The sequence below is a fragment of the Rhea pennata genome, chromosome 11 (genome assembly GCF_028389875.1).
Source record: "Rhea pennata isolate bPtePen1 chromosome 11, bPtePen1.pri, whole genome shotgun sequence".
In the NCBI taxonomy this organism is placed as follows: Eukaryota; Metazoa; Chordata; class Aves; order Rheiformes; family Rheidae; genus Rhea; species Rhea pennata.
Window position 1 is genome coordinate 7,948,322 of NC_084673.1, and position 19,122 is coordinate 7,967,443.

At 34.6% G+C, this 19,122-nt stretch overlaps 1 protein-coding gene across 1 annotated transcript in view; it reads right to left on the reverse strand.

Annotated features, from left to right (window-relative positions):
- The window catches only part of DIAPH2 (diaphanous related formin 2), a 252,358-nt gene that overhangs the window by 51,672 nt on the left and 181,564 nt on the right, over nucleotides 1-19,122 (reverse strand). Inside the window, exon 27 of the mRNA XM_062584399.1 lies at nucleotides 16,371-16,466. Within this exon, the coding sequence (XP_062440383.1) occupies nucleotides 16,371-16,466 (96 nt within the window). The remainder of the gene's footprint in view (nucleotides 1-16,370; nucleotides 16,467-19,122) is intronic.

The following is a 19,122-nucleotide window of genomic DNA, read 5'->3' on the forward strand; positions in this document are numbered from 1 at the left end:
ATTGCTCCAGACACACGAAACAGGTACTCACAACAGAACAGGAAACAATATAGGAGGAGGTGCAGCTGGTTTCTGGCTGAGTAGAAGAAGCTCCAATATTGCCCTTGATGTAAAAATGTGATGGGAAAATAAGACTTCCATTTCTACTCCTTACAGGTTAATATTTGTTTCCTTCTAAAAGAGCAGAGAAAGGAGGAGGGAGAATGTATAACCTACAATTCTCTCTACTTTTCAGTAGAAAAAGAAAACCTTTTCAAGCTAAGGAGAAATCCTATTTACTCTAGTACCACCCACTGCAATGCTTATGTGAAGCACAGTAGGACCATAAGGGTCGCTCCAGTACTAAGTAGCATAGTCTATATGCACATACATGTCTTGGACAATGACTTATTTGCTTGAGAATACTCACTTGCCTTTCAAGTACCTAATTTCACTGTTCCCATATACCATCGTCTCAAAATCAGACACCACTTCACCACTCACATCAATACAGTCACCAAATTTGTGAGCTCATCCTTTTAACTAAACAAACCAGAGTGCTCTCAGTATTTCAGTAGAACTTCTGCGATTCAGATTCAGTCACTACTGTCACTTTTTATAATCAAATAATAACTGAATTCAGATTTCAACTGTTTCTAAGCATTCCTACAAACTTGAAACAACTATATATTTGTTATCCACAAACAGTACTATTTATTTCCGTATTAAATGCAACCTGCTGTGACTTTTTAGATTTTTTTCTTCTCCTTCTTTTTCTGATGGCTTCTACTGAAGCTGCTTTTCAGTTACACGCAAAAGCCTGGTGTATTACAAATAAACACAACTTGGAATTTTATAAATAGAATAATGGAATATAGGATACACTGCAGAAGCAGAAGACATCCTTTTACCCAATGTGCATCTGGATTCATAGCAATCCTTATAACATCAGTGAAGTTATATACAAGAATCTGAAAATGAGTTATGGCCTAATTTTAAACCAGCTTTCTAAGAAAAGCTGTGCAGTTATCTGCTTCGGAAGTCTGGGAGTTGTTTCTAATTTCTCTTTGACATTTATTCTACTACATCCCTCCTTAATCCATAAAAATCACATTTTAAGGAAAGATCTCTATTTTGATTGAAATGAGTTGTCACATAGAAATTCTAGTAATCCAAAACCCTACAGATGTGTTTTATGCTAGAAAATAAAAATTGTTTCAAAACAAATATAGTATTTTCCAGATGTGCTCTACCTACTATTCTTAAAATGTCCATTTATGAAAATACTTTAAAATCTCTAGTAGCCTAAAATTAAGGCTATTTAGGTACTCTATGTAAAGACAACAGTTCACAAAATTCTTCAATACTTTTACAAATTTTATACACTTCTACATAGGTATTTCTCCGAGTAGCATCGCCTTATTATCAATATTCTGCAGAAACTTCTCTCACACATTCATTCTGATAATGTTCAAATGATACCGTAAGTACCATCTGCCTGCATTTTCCTTTCTGAAATAATATATTGACTTTTTGACTAGACAGCATTAGAATAATTTCTCTAGCATGCATCATTAAAAGAGGACATAAATGAAAGACGACAGCTAGTGAGTAAACTGGGCTAGCAGAGCAAAGCTTGTGTTTTACTCAGACTTTTTAAAGAAGTTTTTCCAAACTACGTGAGCATTTTTGAAACAAAACACATCTTACTTTAGTTTTTCTATTCTTCAACACAGATGGACAGTGAAAAAAACTGTAGGGCATGGGAGATATATGTTTTAGGAATGTGGAATATTCCAAGACATAACAAATATGACGGATTCCAGACTCTTTTTGATGTTGCAGCTATCTTTATGGGGTTGGCTAATGAGTATTCATGACTAAAGGTGTCCAGATGACACCTAAAGGTGCTGAAGTAAAAAATTCAAATAGTTATTCCCTATAACTCTGCTAGTTGCAGAGATTATTGATCATTTAAAGCTTTTCTCTCATGAAAATATCCACAAATATTTCCAATTCAGGGATGTTAGTTACTGAAAATGATATTGAAGTTGTTCCTCCAGACACTTGGAAGGCAGAATGCACTCAAAAGAAAAAAAAAAAAAAAAAAAAGGCATAAATACGAGATTTCTACTGGAATATGATTGCTTTATATGAAGCATTACACATTTTCTGGTTTATCAGTTATCCCCCCGACCTAAAAAACAATAACTTGTTCTATCTAAATTTTACTTTTATTTATGAGAACCTGTTGTTATTCATCCTGAAAGAAAATAATACTCCAGGTATTTAAAACAAAGTAGGTCCTGAAACAATCATAGGAAATTACAAAGCACTATTTGCCAAAATTCCAAGCTAGAGGGGAAAAAAAAACCCAAAAAAACCAACCTGCAAAGAGTGGCATCTAATGACCTATATCTAAAAATCTACCAATGGTAATTCAAAAATAATCCTGAAATTATGCAGAACTTTAGTACAAAAGTATTGCCTACACAGAGAATTTCAGAAAGCTCTCTGAATATTACCTGCTCCTATGCTATGCCAGCAAAGCAAACAACATGCATGCTGCTCTGGGAAACAAAGGAAAAAACAGCACAATACAGTGCACTGAGGCTGTTCAGGATAATTTTACCAACAAATTTGTACATAAGTGCATTCCCTCCTTCACACACAACACACACACACACAAATACACACTTACTTTGACCCCATAAGGCAAAAGATAATTGTTTCAGTGTGTATTTAAACACAGAAGTACCACCTACAAATATGTAGCAGGTGACAAGGTCAGCTACACATTCTTACCAGCCCCTACGTACAGGCTCATCCACACGTGCAGCTGTGCAGTGCATGACGTCTTCCCAAGCACAGTATAGCTCACTTTTACTTTATCTCCTTCCCAAAGGCACTTCAGCACCTGACTACTGACACTCAATCTAGTACAAATTGTTTTTATTTTTTTCATCCTCATGATAGAACTTTATCTTCCATTCTACTTTAAGTGCTGAGAAATACAGAAATTTTTGCAGACCTCTGTCTGTTTGAGTACCTCTGTACAATGAAGAACAATTTCTCTCCAGGTTTTATGTTCCATTACATTGCTTTGTCTTTGAATGTTCCATCCTTTCAAATACCTTTCCTAACAGTTAGAGCACTAACAGCAATACAATTCCAGCAAACTGATAAAACAGCCTTTTAAAGGCTTATATATTCCCCTAAATTCTCTCTTCACTGCTACAAAACTTTAAATTATGTTTTAAAATAATTTGAAAAGATTTTCCTACAAAGTTTAAGCACAACATAGCAATAGATTTAAACTGTTCATTTAAGAGAGATGCTGTTACTGCTTTAAAAGAAAATCTCGACTGCCTTGGGTGAAAAGATAACTTTTTTGTGATATGGATATTCCTTAATAGAATCTGTGGTATTACAGCAGTAAATATTCAAAAGACTCAATAAACATAATTCTAGTTTCCTTCAAAGTGGTTGTCTATTAGCAGAGAAAATGAAAATTTTAGTCAGTCTTCCTTTACATTTTCACTCTAGTGAACAGCATCTAAAATACGTTTTTATCTAATCCACCTTGCAGTGAACTCTGTTTACCACTTAAAGAAATCATAAAGTATTTTTGGAATGTTTACCAAATCAAAAGTGATTAAATATATATGTGGGGCGAATCATCAGATATTGCTTAATTTATTGATAAGGAAGCTACCTAAATAATTCATTTTCAAATAACTGATTCAACATCTTGCCAGATTTTAATCATGGATGAATCAATTAATGAATGAATTTAGCTGTGTTTTCAAACCAACTAAATTCAAACTCTTAAGTCCTATCAAAAGTAATAAAAACCTTTGGAGTCCCTCAACCTGTTCTACTTTATCCACAGTTCCTGCAGAGCTTAAAACTATGTAATTTGACAATATAATTTGTATGATTATAGAAGGAAAATGCTGCACTCCCTGAATTTGGATTATTTCTTCCTCCTCCTTTTACTGCAGAACAAAAATACACTCTCTTGTCTGCTTAGTCTGACTGGCAGCTCCTATGCACTGACCGAATGAACCTTTCGGCCCAAGAGTCTTCACACATCCCCTGATAAGCGGCGAACTGAAGCTCTACCTCGGGCGTTGTTCCGTAAGCCCCTATAAGTCCATAAGGACTGTAGTTCCAAGGTCTCCAAAAACAACCACTGTAAACACTTGAAGAACAGTTCCTGCTGGAACGCTGTCAAATTGATTGTTTTTCTATTACGTTATTTTAGAAATCAGTTCACTTAAAAATGCAAAAAAATTATCACAATAAGTAGACATTTCTCCTACTTTCAGTGTGATGCATCTGTTTTGCTTTGTACTTTAATTTTGTTCGAAAAAATGCAGAAAGGCTGACATTCCACTTGAGCAATATATTCATGAAGTTACAGGCACATAGACACTGTTGAGCAATTTTATATACTTATAATTATTTAAATAGAATCCTCTTCAGTGACAGAAGAAATATCTAATGCATTAATAGAAAATGTAAGAATAAAAAATACACAAACCACACAGAAAATGAGCACTACAGTAAATGGAATACGGATCTAACTAAAATCGTGCTTTAAAAAGTTTTGATTGACAAGGTCTAGACGTGTTCCTTCAGATTTAACTTTCCTTCAGCACAACAGTGTAATCTGACAAAATGCATTGCCATGCAAATTCAGACCTGTAGTCTCTGAAGCCCAACAGATTATAAATGAATGGCCAAAGAGCTTCAGGCAAACGCAAAATGCAAAAATCGTAACTTGCCAATAGACAAAAGATCTTCTTAAATTGATCTGCTCCCAAATTCTTAAAAGCATGAAAGTAACTAAATTCAGGCCTAGCCTATATTAGAAAATCTACACCAGAAAAAACATGGTAAAATTCTCCAAATGTCATAAACTATAATAATCAAAGTGGGGTTGGGCAGCATACTCCTAATTAACATAATAATAGTAGCAAAAGTTTCCAGCATAGATAACATTTTTATACAGTCTGTTATACAGTCTTGTTTCTTCTATAACTCTAAGACCAGTTTGCTTCCCAGGTAAAGTGTTTTTCAGAGTATTCAGTTCTGTGATATTTTTTACTATATATCAATGACCTCCATTTTTTGATCTCATATTTGTAATAGTACTACTCCAGTTCAGTAGCTTAATCATTCATTACAGTACTCTAAACACATCTTAAAAACTGCTCTTGTGCATGAAAATTAATAGGAATATTGAAGCCTGACCAGTATCATGTGATTTATAGCATATTTCCACAATAAATTCTTAATGTTTGACTAGAAATCTTCTACAAAATTTAAGCTAAGTGGGAATTACACAAGTCAGTGAACAGAGCAGGAAACACTGACAAACAAGTATTTGAGTAATTCATACGTATTCAGCTCCCCTGAAAACTGACCTACTGAATGCTTTATAGAACAACCACAAGTAAAGTCAAACAAAAACTCTAAAAAGTAGAGGTTTCTTCTCTATTGGTGAGACTTCTGAGAAGAAAAATAGTAATACCCTCAAATTAGTCTCAGCTGACCTATCTTTAAAAGGCATTCAACTAACTGATGAAGTTAGTCATTACACAAATCTCAAAAGGTATAAAAGAAACAACCAAAACATAAAACAAAACAAGATCTTCCTAATTCTGCAGAAAATAGGATACTTAAGCTAAAAGGAGACAGGAATATGAGCTGCTCTAGAGGGAAAAGGACACAACAAGCAGCCCTTGCCCAGGGTCTACAACAAGCACAGTACGCAGCAAGTCTCATGATTGCTGCAGTAACACACGGCACGGCCTGTCCTGGGTGTTACTGTCACAGAGCGCTGCGTTTGCCCCTCAGCAAGGACTAAGGCACTATCAAGATCAAGCAAACAACCAGCAAGAATGATTCCATCAAACGAACAATAAATAATTCTACTTGCTTTTATAAATCCACCCACGGTAACTCCTTAGAAGATGTCTTGCAAGCTCCCTTCCACTTAAACAGTGTATTGACAGAAATCAATGCTTTGCTTAAGAACATTATATTGCATACAACGCTTTTCTAAATTCAAAGTGATGCTGTACCTTCTCCAACACGTCAGTAGTTTGAATGTTTTCCAAGGTAGCTGAAAACTGCACAATTCTATCTTGTTCGAGTATCTCAATTTTCCCTTCCAGGTATTTCTGTATGCAGAAATGCATTGAACTAGAAATACTGTAGACACATATTTCTAATTACACTATACTCACAGTGCACAATTCCACTCCAAGCCCTAAGAATTTTACATGCAAATATCATTTCAGAGTTCTTAAAAGCTCAACAAAACAGGACACCACATATTTTTAAATGTATATACGAGAGACCTTTCTACTCCTTCAACCATGATAAAGAAAATTAAAGAAATGCCAGTTGGGTCTTTTGCAGGCAGTTATGAATTCTGCTACACTGAGGTCACTGAAAGGCCATTGTAGTTGCATTAGCGCAGTGGTTCAGTGCCTCCAAAGGTCTTCATTGGGCTAGATCAGTCTTGGCCACAGCGAAAGAAAATTTAGAAAACTGACTTGTAGCTGGCTGGCTTGATGTTCAACAAACGAGTTTGCTTCTGTCTACACAAAGCTCTGGAGTCACCATGTATAGTTTGTTGTATGAAGAGTACATCCTCCACAGAGTCAAACTATTCTAGCACACATGCCACACCACGGCCTCTTGATCAACTATTACCTTGAGAAAAAAATCACAAAATCCTAGAATTTCAAAGAAGCGTCTTTATTTTAATGGCAATTTTCTTGTGCAAAACTCATGGTTGACATTGAAATTCTCTATTAACTAATTCCGTTGAAATTCTGATGTCAAAGGTCTTCGTGCTTCCCACAAAGTCCCCTTGTTTGTCCTTCTACAGCTTTGTGCAGCCCCAAAATCAAATTCTACCATAAAATCTCTCACAAGCTTAAAAAGAGCAAGTTGGGAGTATTGTCCATTACAGATTTTCAGATAGACAGAGATATAATAAATACTGATAAACAATTGCTACCCTCTTTTATTCCATCACTTGTTTGTAATTGAAAAATGAAAAACTATAAATGTATGAATAAGTTATTGGAGAAAGTGACCTAAGACAAAAATGACACTGACAAATTTTTTAAGAATGAGAGACTTAAATGAAACAGTAATTGGAGAAGAAAGTATTAATCAAAAGTAAAGTTGTTAGTATACAGTATCAAAGCTCATATATTGTCCTCCCACTCCTTTTTCTTGGCACACTTTTTCCATAATTTTTAGAAAGTTTATGTAGCCTCTCTCTCCAACAGAGATTGCTTCAAGTACCTATGCCCTCTACATGCCTCTCTGCTGCTGGATACCCTAGCCTAGATCCTTAATTTATTTAATCTATCAAAGATTATTGAACTAAAAAGACTGATACAGTGAAAAGACTTATGGCAATATGCTGCAGTTGAGCTTCCAGCTTTTCATGTAATGATTTAACTGCCTAACTACTAAGCTGTGCCTAATGCCAAGGCATGGTATCAGTACTTTGTGGCTAACCACTACTACTTGGGGTATGTTGACCAAAGAATCTCATTTCCTTTTGATCACACATCAAGGAAATTACAATTTCCATGCTTTGTCATGCTATGTCATCCATTACCATTAGGGTAAATATATACTTTACAGAGAATAAAGTAATTAAACTGTTTCACGCAAGATGACATTACAGAAAAAGATGTACAATTCTCATACTTCTGAAAGTCAGGACAAACGCCAGTAACAAACTTGGGACAATCCCTCTGTGATGAGGTTAGAGCATGATCTGAATTCCAAACCACATATTTAGAACACCATGGAAGAGAAAACATCCCTATCTGCTTAAAAAGAAAAAAAAAAAAAAATCCATCCTGATGTATCATCCTGATATATCCTAAATGTATGTCAGGCAAATTAAACAACTACTAAGTCACACATAGCTAAGACGACTTTGATGTCCTTCCTTTCCTTTACATTCTTTATGTATATATATTAAAATATTAAAGCCAATGTGTACTACCTCAATAAATATTACTGCAAGTGATAATTGTTCAGTGTTTCATAATAATTACATAATGAAAGAAAGTGTCACCATTGACAATAAAAATCGAATGTCCAAATGTAAAATTAAATTAGTCCTACATATCATTCATTAGTACTTGCACATGCATGTACGCACTTGTCTGTGTGTGTAAAAGTAATTTCTTTAACCTAAGCTGCCACATACAGATGGGGCCAAACTTCAGCTACCCATCTGCAGAAATGTAGGCGTTAACACCTAGCAAGACATTCCTCATAAAATGAAAGGTTTGGGATTCAGTGTGAATTCAAAAATTTAGATGTGTGGGTGACTTTCACCTCACAGGAGACTGTCACACTAGCTTGGCAGCTGCCTTCTGGATTACCTCTTTTGAGAGGCCAGTTACCGCACACACTTCTGGTTCTCATAAAAGCTTTGTTTTCAGTTCTAAAAGTCTACTTTGCAACACGGGACATTCAAAAAGACTTTTGAAATTCAAAACAAGGCTTTTTTACAGCTTCAGAAACAGCTGTGACAGGTCAGTTCCCAGAAAAAGAAACTTGATAATAAAAGCTGAACCCTATAGCTGCCTCAGGTATCTGCAGAGTCTGAGGATGAACTCTAAAAGACAAAACAACTTTGAAGAAAACTGTAACAGTCGGTTTCCGTGTCTGAAGCAACTGCACAGCACTGCATACTTGTCACATAAGCTCAGATTTTAAATGTGCAAGTTACAAGTGCAGTATCACTCTCAGTACCTCCCTGTAATTCTCATCAGCATTAGGGCAATGTGTTTTACTTCCAAAAGAAGCAGACATCACACTACCCCTTAAATCAAAATAAGTTAGCTTTGTATTTTTGGATTTGAGGAAAATTAGATGACTGAAGGTGTAACATTTTATATAACGCTTTTGCAGAACAATTTCCAGAGAATTTTTAATACTGTAATGAAATGTTTAAAAAACACCTACACTAGGAAAAGGAAGAGACACATCATTCTCTTCAGCTTAATGCAAATTATTAATGTTTTAGGTGAATTATGCTAACTCAGATGCAATTAGTAACAATCACATAGCACCACCTTTCTGAAGGACACTTTTCAGAAAGATTATTACTTTTCATGGCATATCTTCACTCATTCAGATTAAAATCCTATCATAAAAAAATAATAAAAATGGCAATTAATAATTCAGAATTACAGAAAGCAGCAACAAAATATACAAAGTCTAGAGTTCACAATACCACATTTGTGCACCTTATTTAGCAAACATTTGCAAGTACTTCATCAAAATTACTATATATATGTTTTTGGAGAAATTTCCCACACAGCTTTTTTGTATTACAGATCCACACGCAGAAACACATAAGCTCTATGCCCATGTGTGAGCAGTCACTTGTGCATCGGTATCACAGAATCTGAAAGACAAACAATCCTTAATACTTTCTCCAGAGAAAGTTAACCCACACAGGTGGAAACAACAGGAAAACAATTATTCAAATGTATGCAGTTCCTGAATTTTTGTCTTTACACCAATTCACTTAAAGCTGTGAAGTGTTTTCACAATTTATTAATTCCCTTCTGCCCAAAGATGCTGTCCATCTAAAAAACTGAAAAACTGAGTCCAAGCCTGGAGGTTATATCCGGCTTTAGTTCCCGCTTTCTTCCCATGTTTATCATCTTTCTTCCTCCCTGTTTGTAAGCAGAACTCTTCTCAAATGCAAAGCAAAACACTCTACATACTACAGCTGTTGCTTACATACTAACCCACTAGAATGTTATCTAGATTATTTTAATTACAAGAATTGTAAGCTAAAATGCATATATAGTAGAAACAGATTACACAACAAGTATCTGTTTTTAAATAGCTTTGGGACTACTTATGGAGCTCTCTAGACCTAAGTAATTTGCTCAGACTACATTTGAACAGTGCTAGAAATAGGTTTTCTTTCTACAACCCATATTTATATTTAGCAATAAAAGCAAACTTAAATCTCACAATAATGCCTTGGTAGTATAAAAAGCAAATTTATTATTGGTGATTCTTGTTTAGCTCTTGCTATTACATTTATGATAATTCTGAAGTACTTAGATGATATGTGGAAGTCTCATAAGTCCATAGCTCTCTGTAAGCAAAAATTCTCCACTAAATATGCTTTTAAATATTGAACGTCTCAAGATAAAACAACAAGATTACGAGATGCCAGCTGAATATGGCAATAAAAATACTAGTTCTTTACCATGAGATGTCTAAAAAGATGACGAAATGCATTTAAAGTATATATTGATCTATTTCTTTTTAAACTTGAGAGTAGCATTTTGATAGTCTAACAGGTATTTTTAGTTTCATAACAAATGATGTTGCTGTCTTTCAGTCAAACAGCATGTCATCAAGATGAGTCAAAATCACTTTAGTTAAGCACAACCTCTGATTCATTAAAAACACCTAGCATATCTGGGGATTTTTACACTGATAAATATTCTCATCAGTTTACATCCAGATATGAGCATATCCAAAATCAGTTTATAAAACTGCCATGTACAAGATAATAAACAATGCTTTCAGTTAATAGAATATTTTTTGACTGTCTAAAGACTTTTTAGTATGTTTTTGGTAAATAAGGATCTTGCATCTGGAAACCTAAATGACTGTCAAAATTTTATTTGCAATAATTAATGCAACAGTAAATATAGAAGTCAGATTTCAATTCTAAACAGAGCTACATCTTCAAGCACAAGACACAAAATTCCTAAAAATATAATTGGAATTTGGGGGTTAGAAGTTAGAATTGTTATGAAATATATGCTCCTTTTTTATAATATTTAATAAATAATAAATATTTAAGAGTCTGAACATAAACTGAAAATTATCAAGAAGTCATTAAAAGACAGTAATACTCTATTGCCTCCTTTTTTCTTTTTTAATCTTACTGAAGCTAAACAAATGGTGGCACCATTTCAGACAGCTTGCATAACAGAGTCAAATTAATACTGAACAAGCAGGTTTGTTCCCTCTCTCTCTCTCAAGGCATAACACTAAAATGGAAATATGTACTATGGAAACTATGTAGCAATTCTCAGCTAAATCAAGTTCACAAAACAGTTACTAATTTTTGCCTGGTATGCATCTTACTGTTGTGCTACCTGCTGATTTGATTTTGATGTAAAGTATTAAAAATAACACAAAACATGCATATTAGCAGACTCAGTAAATACTCTAACGTGTTCATGTACCTTAAAGCTATGATTTCCTGGTAGTGAAAGAGTGGCACACGCTGCCATTGCAGTTGCAACATTTTGGGTATGTAGGAAAGGGCACTAGTTAAACTTTCTGAAAAATTAAGTTTAATTCCATAGCAAAAGATTTCACAGCTTAGTAGAAAGGAAAAACCCTAACAGAACAGTTAACTGTGCACAGAAATTTAGTTAAACTAGTATTAGAGCAAAAATATTCCTGAATCAGTCTTTTTTAATAAAATCATACCCCAAGGCTAGAAAGAAAGGTCAGAGATAATTGGAGAAATAGTACAGCTGGACACACACTTTGAACTGGTACTGCGTAATGAATGCCACCCTAATACCCTTCTTTGTTAAACTCCTATCCCAATATTAGCAAACTTGTAGAAAAGAAAGTATATTTTTCAAAGAGGAAGCAAAATTTCTAGAAACCAATTTCTAATTATTAACACACAGCCTCTAAAGGCAAAGCAATCTACTGAAAGCAGACAGTCCATAGTTAAAATCCAGTATCTAGAAACAATGAAGATACAGTAATAGGCATAGGAGAGAGAGAAATCACACCAAAGTGTATTTCAAGCTGAAAATTCTACATGTCAAGTTATACATAAAATTACAATGAAATGAAAACTGCTGGAGGGGGATAGGGATTTTTTATTATTATTTCCACGACCTGAGGATAGAAAGATTCTGCTAGGATCCTCCCCACACACAAAAAAAGCTGTAATTATAAATGTAATTCATTTAAATGCAGCTTTTCCATTTGCAAGTTCTTCAAAAAAGGAAAAATAAGTTACACATGTAAAATGAGATTTGCTTTTTCTAACCTGCCTGTACATTCCCTCCAAACTCTTTTGTCCAGTTGGAAAGCTACAATGTTGAGCAGTTGGCCCTGCCTAAGGTTATCATCCTAGATGAACAAAGCACAATTCCTTCGCTAGCTCTAGATCTTAACAATTCAGTCCATCTCATACTCTTTAAAGATCAACACATGACCGAGCGGGCACAAGTAGGCCAGCCAACTTTGTAATATAAATAAATAAATAAACGACTATTTGACTATACAGAGATTTTTGGTAGAATGATACTCTTTCGGAGGTAGTTGCGCCTATAGCCACCCAAACGAAAGGATCCCTCCTACATCCAACCTGCTCTCCCTCCTGCTAGCAATGAATATGTGCCACTGCAAAAGCTTCTGCTTTAGTAAATTGTACTTTTTTTCTTTTTGGCCAAACTGAGCAAGAATGTCATTAGAGGTGATGTTACGGTTTGCTCCTTTGAGTTAAATTTACTCTGTGAAACCACAAGAAGCAAATATAACAAAGGGCAATTTTTTTTTACAGTCTAGTGGTTGTAACCATTCTCTCCCTGGTTGTAACCGTTCTCTCCCTTTTCAATTGTTTTCATTTGCCATGAGTAGGTGCAATCAGAGTAAGATTGCAATATAAGATTGAAATCTAGAGCACATCCATGAAAATAAGCAGCAAATTCACTGTATGAGTTAAAAAACTACAAGTAGTAAATAATTGTTTTTTCTTCTCACTAGATTTTCAATTAGAAAAAAAAATAAAAACGAAACACAAACCATTGATATGACAAAGCTAGAACTGACAAAAAAATGTAATCTATGTTCAAACAGCTGGAAAACAACAATTTCTCTTCTCAGACCACAATGGCTACCAAGATAGCTTTAAGCTCAAAACTTTGCTGTACAAGTCGAAGTTCCGAAATAACAGCACTCCTTTTCTGTATGTCAAAAATGCATGCCAATTTCTGAGACAGTGCAGCAATCTATGAATAATGTACGAGAAATTCCTACGCGGTGCACCAAGTATAGGCAGTGCTATATCATTTGCTGTACGGTTGCCAATCTTAACCAAGCAATCCAGCAAGCCCAGAAATCCCCAATCCTCTTCCTTCCATACCTTGTGTGTGCTTTGTCTTCCTTCCATTGGAACCTAAGAGGCCTGCAGTTAAAGGCTTAGCAGATCCTCACTGCATGAAACTCCTGAGAACACTCAAAGTCTATTTATAGTACTAAAGAGAAAACTCATTTTCCCTGGCATTTTTGGAGAGATACAGAAATTTGTAAACCTCATGTCTGTTTCTTTTTCTTTCTTAATCACTGCTTACAGATGTCACTGTCGTATTTTAAAGTGTCTCTGCCTCTGTAGACAAGTTACTCCTTAATCCAATTTCAGGAGAGTCACTACTTACAAACTGGGGTTTCAGTTATCTAACTGGCTTTTGGAGCTGCAGCAAATTTTGCACAGTCCCCTCTGATCCCTGGGAATCCTCTTTGTCATCACTGGGTGAAAAATCCCACCTCAAGCTGCAGGTGTTTGTCACGCTGTTGTGACTCCCTTGCCATCCTCTTCTTTTGCCCACCTATTCTGCATTAACCTTTTCAGGAGCAGGTCAAATAGATTCATTTTTTAAAAAAGTAACATTAAACATGGAACGAATCATGCAGTGGAGGGCCAGAATTATAGTTCAGGTCTTCTGTTTGAAGAGTATTTAGCTCCTTTTCTCTTGTTCACCTGACGGAGTCCAGAACTACATTCCCAAATCTAGAGAAGTTGAGCTGCTACATCATATTGACACTAGAAGTGTTACTGCTGGGCTCCTCTAGCAAAATCTGCATCTCCACACTAATAGCATAGGAGACACAAATATAAAACCACCCAGAAATATGGTACCTAAATAGGATCCTGAAGGAAACATGCAAGTTGACAGGACCCTGCAAATTATTAACCCAGCGTTAACTACACAAAGCTCCCCTGTCTAGTGGGGAACAGGAATAGTGGGTCAGCCTCTTTCTACCCTGTTCCCACAGAGCAGAGTTAAATTAGAGCTCCCAATAGGCAAGACACCAGAAAATGTCTGCACTGACTAAACGTTAATATTGCTTGGGGGGGACAGGAGGGTAAAAAAAGAACAGGGTTCCTAAGGGCTACCCGCAGCAACGGTCCCACAGTGAAAAACTGATGGCAACATTCTGCAGGATGAACAAAGAAAATGCAATTAAGTTTATGTAGGACTAGTAATATCACCAAAAATTTTTAGCTTTTTACAGCTTCTTAATCCTTACAAAAAGCATCCAGGTAGAAAGTGAACACTGTTTATATTGAAAAAGCCTTCTCATTTTCAAATGGATAAAATTTCTGCTCACATCTGAATAATGCTATACTTAAATGTAGACTGGAAGTATTTTTATGTACATCCATAAGACACGTGAAAGAGCTAAAAGAATTGAAAGCTGCCGTATAGAAGTGATTTGGATTTCAAAGAAAATGGCAGAATTCATGCGGAAAAAAATTCAGAAAAGTGAGATAAAATGTATTAGGCTTTCAGTGTGCTCCACTGAAAATAAACATGGAAATACGTCAACATGGAACTGATTGACATAATTTCTACTGCTAAAGTCTATGGTCTTAGCTCTATAATCTTTTTTCTTAATTTTCTTTCCCTTTGATTTGATTTTTCCTTTGCAGAAAATCTACTTGCAGAATGATGATGATTGAAGTTTAACAGAAATTCAGGAAAAAAGGTTGCTTTCTAGGAATTAAATTTAGTGGTCATTTAAAAAAGTGTACTAACCAAATATCCTTAGAAAAATATCCTATCAAAATATAAAGAACAGTATTGAGTGTTCTAAAGCTTGCACTTTCAGGCTACCCTATGACAAAATAATGAGATCCAATTCAGGGCATGACAGTAAAGAGAAATGAAGAACTGAACTGAGATGATTTTACAGTATGTTATGTCATTTATTATGGAAAGGAATAAAAAATTTCTTTAATAGGGCTACATATATAGCAAGTGCTGTTGGGAGTTTTTACAGCTCTGATACACTGTGTCAACTTTATATAAAGACCACATTAAAATTTAGTGCTACAGATGTAGCATAAACAAAGTGTCTGGTACAAACGATATATTTTGTTTCATTTTTAGTTACGACCTATAAAAACTTGAACAAATGGCTCAATATTAGTTCTTTCAGTTCTGAGCTGAGTGCCGAAATAAGCCGTGAAGAACAACATTGAAAGTGTAGCACAACTCATTTCCTAGGAGGTATGAATCATGTAACACATTTCACATTTTTTCAAGCAAAATCAGGCATATGCCAAATTAGAAGTAATTTAGTAAAGTTATATACTATCCTTGCTAGCTAGATTAAAGAGGATAATAGATTTTGCTTTTATTTTAAAAAAAGTCAACTCCAGTTTATTGGACATGAGGTAGATATACTTGGCTATTTTAAAAAAAATAAGATATCACTTTTTTCAAATCTTCAGCAGCATATATTTGACATAAAAGCATTTGATTTTATGCCATCTTAAAAAAAAAACTATTGAAAATTATAGTTAAGATGGTTTTGTTTGCTGTAAGTTATGTTTTGAATGAAAAGATTGTAAAATACTGTATACTATTGTGGACTTTAAAAAAGGTAAGTGCACAACAAATCCAATTAAAAATTGTATGCAACTTACAAGGGAAGGAGGAAGTGAAGAACAGAAACTGTAGCTGCTTAGCCCTTTCTCAGATATTCTCATCAAAATCAAACCTGCTGGAAGCAGCAATTGTTCAGACTACACCTGTACAAAACTATTGCCTCAGGAAAATGAAGCTACTTCATTGTAATTTGGCTTTTATGACTACAGTTTCTAACCAAACTAAAATATGCCCACAACCAGTGCTTGAAAAAGACCATCAGCTGTATGCCTAAATTCTTATGGGTGTTAAGAAGTTAATGTTTTTCACAGCACCATCTAAATCAAACTAATTATACTTACAATTTTAAAGATTAACATACATGCACTCAAGACTGCAATGATTTTTTTAAAAGATCATTTCAAACATGGCAGGAACTCCTGCTACAAAAATTTTTTTGAGTTGATATAGTTAACTGAAGATACTATTATTAGGTAAAAATTTTGTGATCACAAAGAAACAGCCTGCTGAGATTTCACAGCAGCTTCATGAACAACTTTTAGTGAAAACTGTGGCAAGTCTTTGCAAAACAGCTTTTGCCACCACACTTTCAATACTTGTTTTCTTACTCAATTCAGAACTAAGCTTTTGAGGGCTGGGGGTTCTCCTTACCCTGGCTTCTTGGTGTTCGTTTCCTGCGATCCCTGAATGCTGCTCCCGACTGCAAGGCCTCAAGCAGATTATCCATCACTCCTGTCTCATCACCCTCTGAAAATAGGAGAAAGATAAAATTAATTTCAGTGCAATTGAAGTCAGACTATGGAAGAGAGGGAAAAAAAAGTAAAAGTTGTGTCATATTTACATAACAGTTCCAAATACGAGACATGTCTGTTTAAATATAATGGATGCTGTCAGTTCTTCAGTTATCACTGTCTGTTTTGTGTATGATGCTCTATTAAGCAAAAGTGATGCCAGTCCTACTGTTTTTTCAACTTAGAGATGTCATCAATAATGCACAAGATAACAGCTTCAGTACACAGATAGACAGCTGCTGATGAATGACTGTTGTTTCACTGTTAAAACTCATGTCTTTCCTGAAGTAGAATGAGTTTTTTAATTTAAGAGGTTTTTTTAATTTAATCAATACATGTGGAAAATCTGATAAAGCTGAACAGCACAAAGTTAAATATAGTAGCACTGCAAATATTTCAAACATTTCCTCCTACTTTTATGATGCCTTAAATCCTTAAAACATTTATTTTCTTTGAATCTTACTTTTTATCTATTCCATATGCCAGGTTACATACAATATATACTACACGGCTACAAGTATACCAATATACCATAGATTTTCTTCAGTGAAGGTAAGGAAAGAAAGAACAAGAAAAAAATTTTCAGTGGAAGTCAATGGCACAAAATTTCTTAAAAGCTGAATGGTATTTCTGATAAATCTTTCTCTTGTTTTTTTCATATGCAAGCTAATCTGTAGCCCTAACCAGCCCCAATGCACTAAGCAAAGCTCAGTAGAAAGACTACTTTCTCTATATTTAAGTCTTTAACTTTCTTTGTGTTTTGTTCTGTTAATAACAGTTGACAGCAGCAGGTACCAATACAAAAATATAGAAGTCAAAATACTGCAGTACATTACAAAACTGTTGGTGAATGACTCTTGCTCTGCTCACATACCTATGTAAAAATACAAAGTTAAATATAGACCAGACTCAACAAGTGGGAGGTGGACATTTTATTCACATCTTGGGACTTCAAGTTAATATAAATTTCACCAGAGTAGGATGACAATTACTTTATGCAAAAGATTTGCATTTTAGTAAAGCACTTCTACCTGACTCATACAAAAAGTGTAGAAGGCTTCAGGTACATTCAAGAGATCCAACCCTCAGATATTCAAGTTAAAAAGCAGTTTTTTAATGTAATGGAGAATTTAGATCTATGTATTTATATTTACTGGACCACATCCAATTGTAAAACGGTACCTGGTTTAGATTTCTACATGATGATCAGCAGAACTACTTTGCAAATTTAAGTTATATATAATGGTTTAAACGACACTGACGTATAATAACCAACATATAATAGAGTTATCTTCAGTGTAACATAAAAAGGAGCAGAGCAAAAGCAGCAAGCAGCAGAAGACTCTGAAGTACTAGTTATAATTAGATTCAATCTAAAACCCTAAAAAAAAAAAACAAAAAAAAAACAAAAAAAAAACAAAAAAAAAAAAAAAAAACACTTTAAGCTCATGCAAAAGAAGTAAAATCAGGTCCCCTAGTTACACACTCAAATATACAAGGCCAGAATCCGGTGTAAAGCATACCCATAATTATTTTTGCTGTGTTCCTTACTGCACATAGGGTTATTCATTGATTTATTTTTTGTTCTGCATTAAATCTGTTTTCTAAATCAAAGATCTGTAAATACACTGTGACCAAACTAATATACTCCAAGTTGTTCTGCAAAATTTAATGAATAGTAAGTATGGCTGTAATACATATAGAGGTAGTTAACATGTTAGAATATTTTATGCTTAGAAAAATTACATCTTTCAACATTAATTAGAGTTGGCAGTTTACGTAAGACGACAAAATTCCTTAAGAAGTTCATAAATGTTTATGCAGCTTTCCACTTCTTTTCTGCTGAGTGTGCTCTTCTACCTACTAATTGCTAAAAAAAGACCATACCTTTGGAATTTCAAAAGATACAATATAGAAAGAGACATGAAGGAAGGAAACTGTGGAGCATAGTACAGAGATTTTTAACTCTTAAAAGTGAAACAATACAGCTGATCTCAATATTGCATCTTAAAGCTGCCAAGTGATTAAATGGGCACTGGAGAGAGAATTGTATTTTTAATCAGTCTTCATTAAAATTCTTAAAAAATATTCAATAGAAACTTCAGCCCATCCCAGCAGTTCATGCTGAGGTATTTCAGATATTTACAGTTGTCTTGTTGATTTGCTGTTTTGGATTTTATACTTCCTACAGTAACATGTAGACACAAATCAGAAACAAAGCCAAAACAAGTTTCTAAACAGAGAAACTTATTTCCAACATAAATGGCCAATGGAAATATATTATACACTCCTATTTCTTTTCTAGGTATCTGCCACTGCACACACAAATCTGTGTTTGATCTGGCACAAGTCATTTCCTCCTCCTCATTCTTTCTTTCCCAAGTTGGACCAAGCATTACATGGAGACAGCAAGCATATTCATGTATGCAAAATACACTTTGCACATTTTTTTCCATTTTATGACTAGCTCTTTAAAGTCTTAGCAAGGAGGCAGATTCACTATAGGCATTAAATGCAACTCAAAAGGCAAAAAATTTTCATAATCATTAATTGGTGCAATATCTACAAGCCTGTCTTGTTTTCATTTGTATTTCACACTAACATTCTACTGC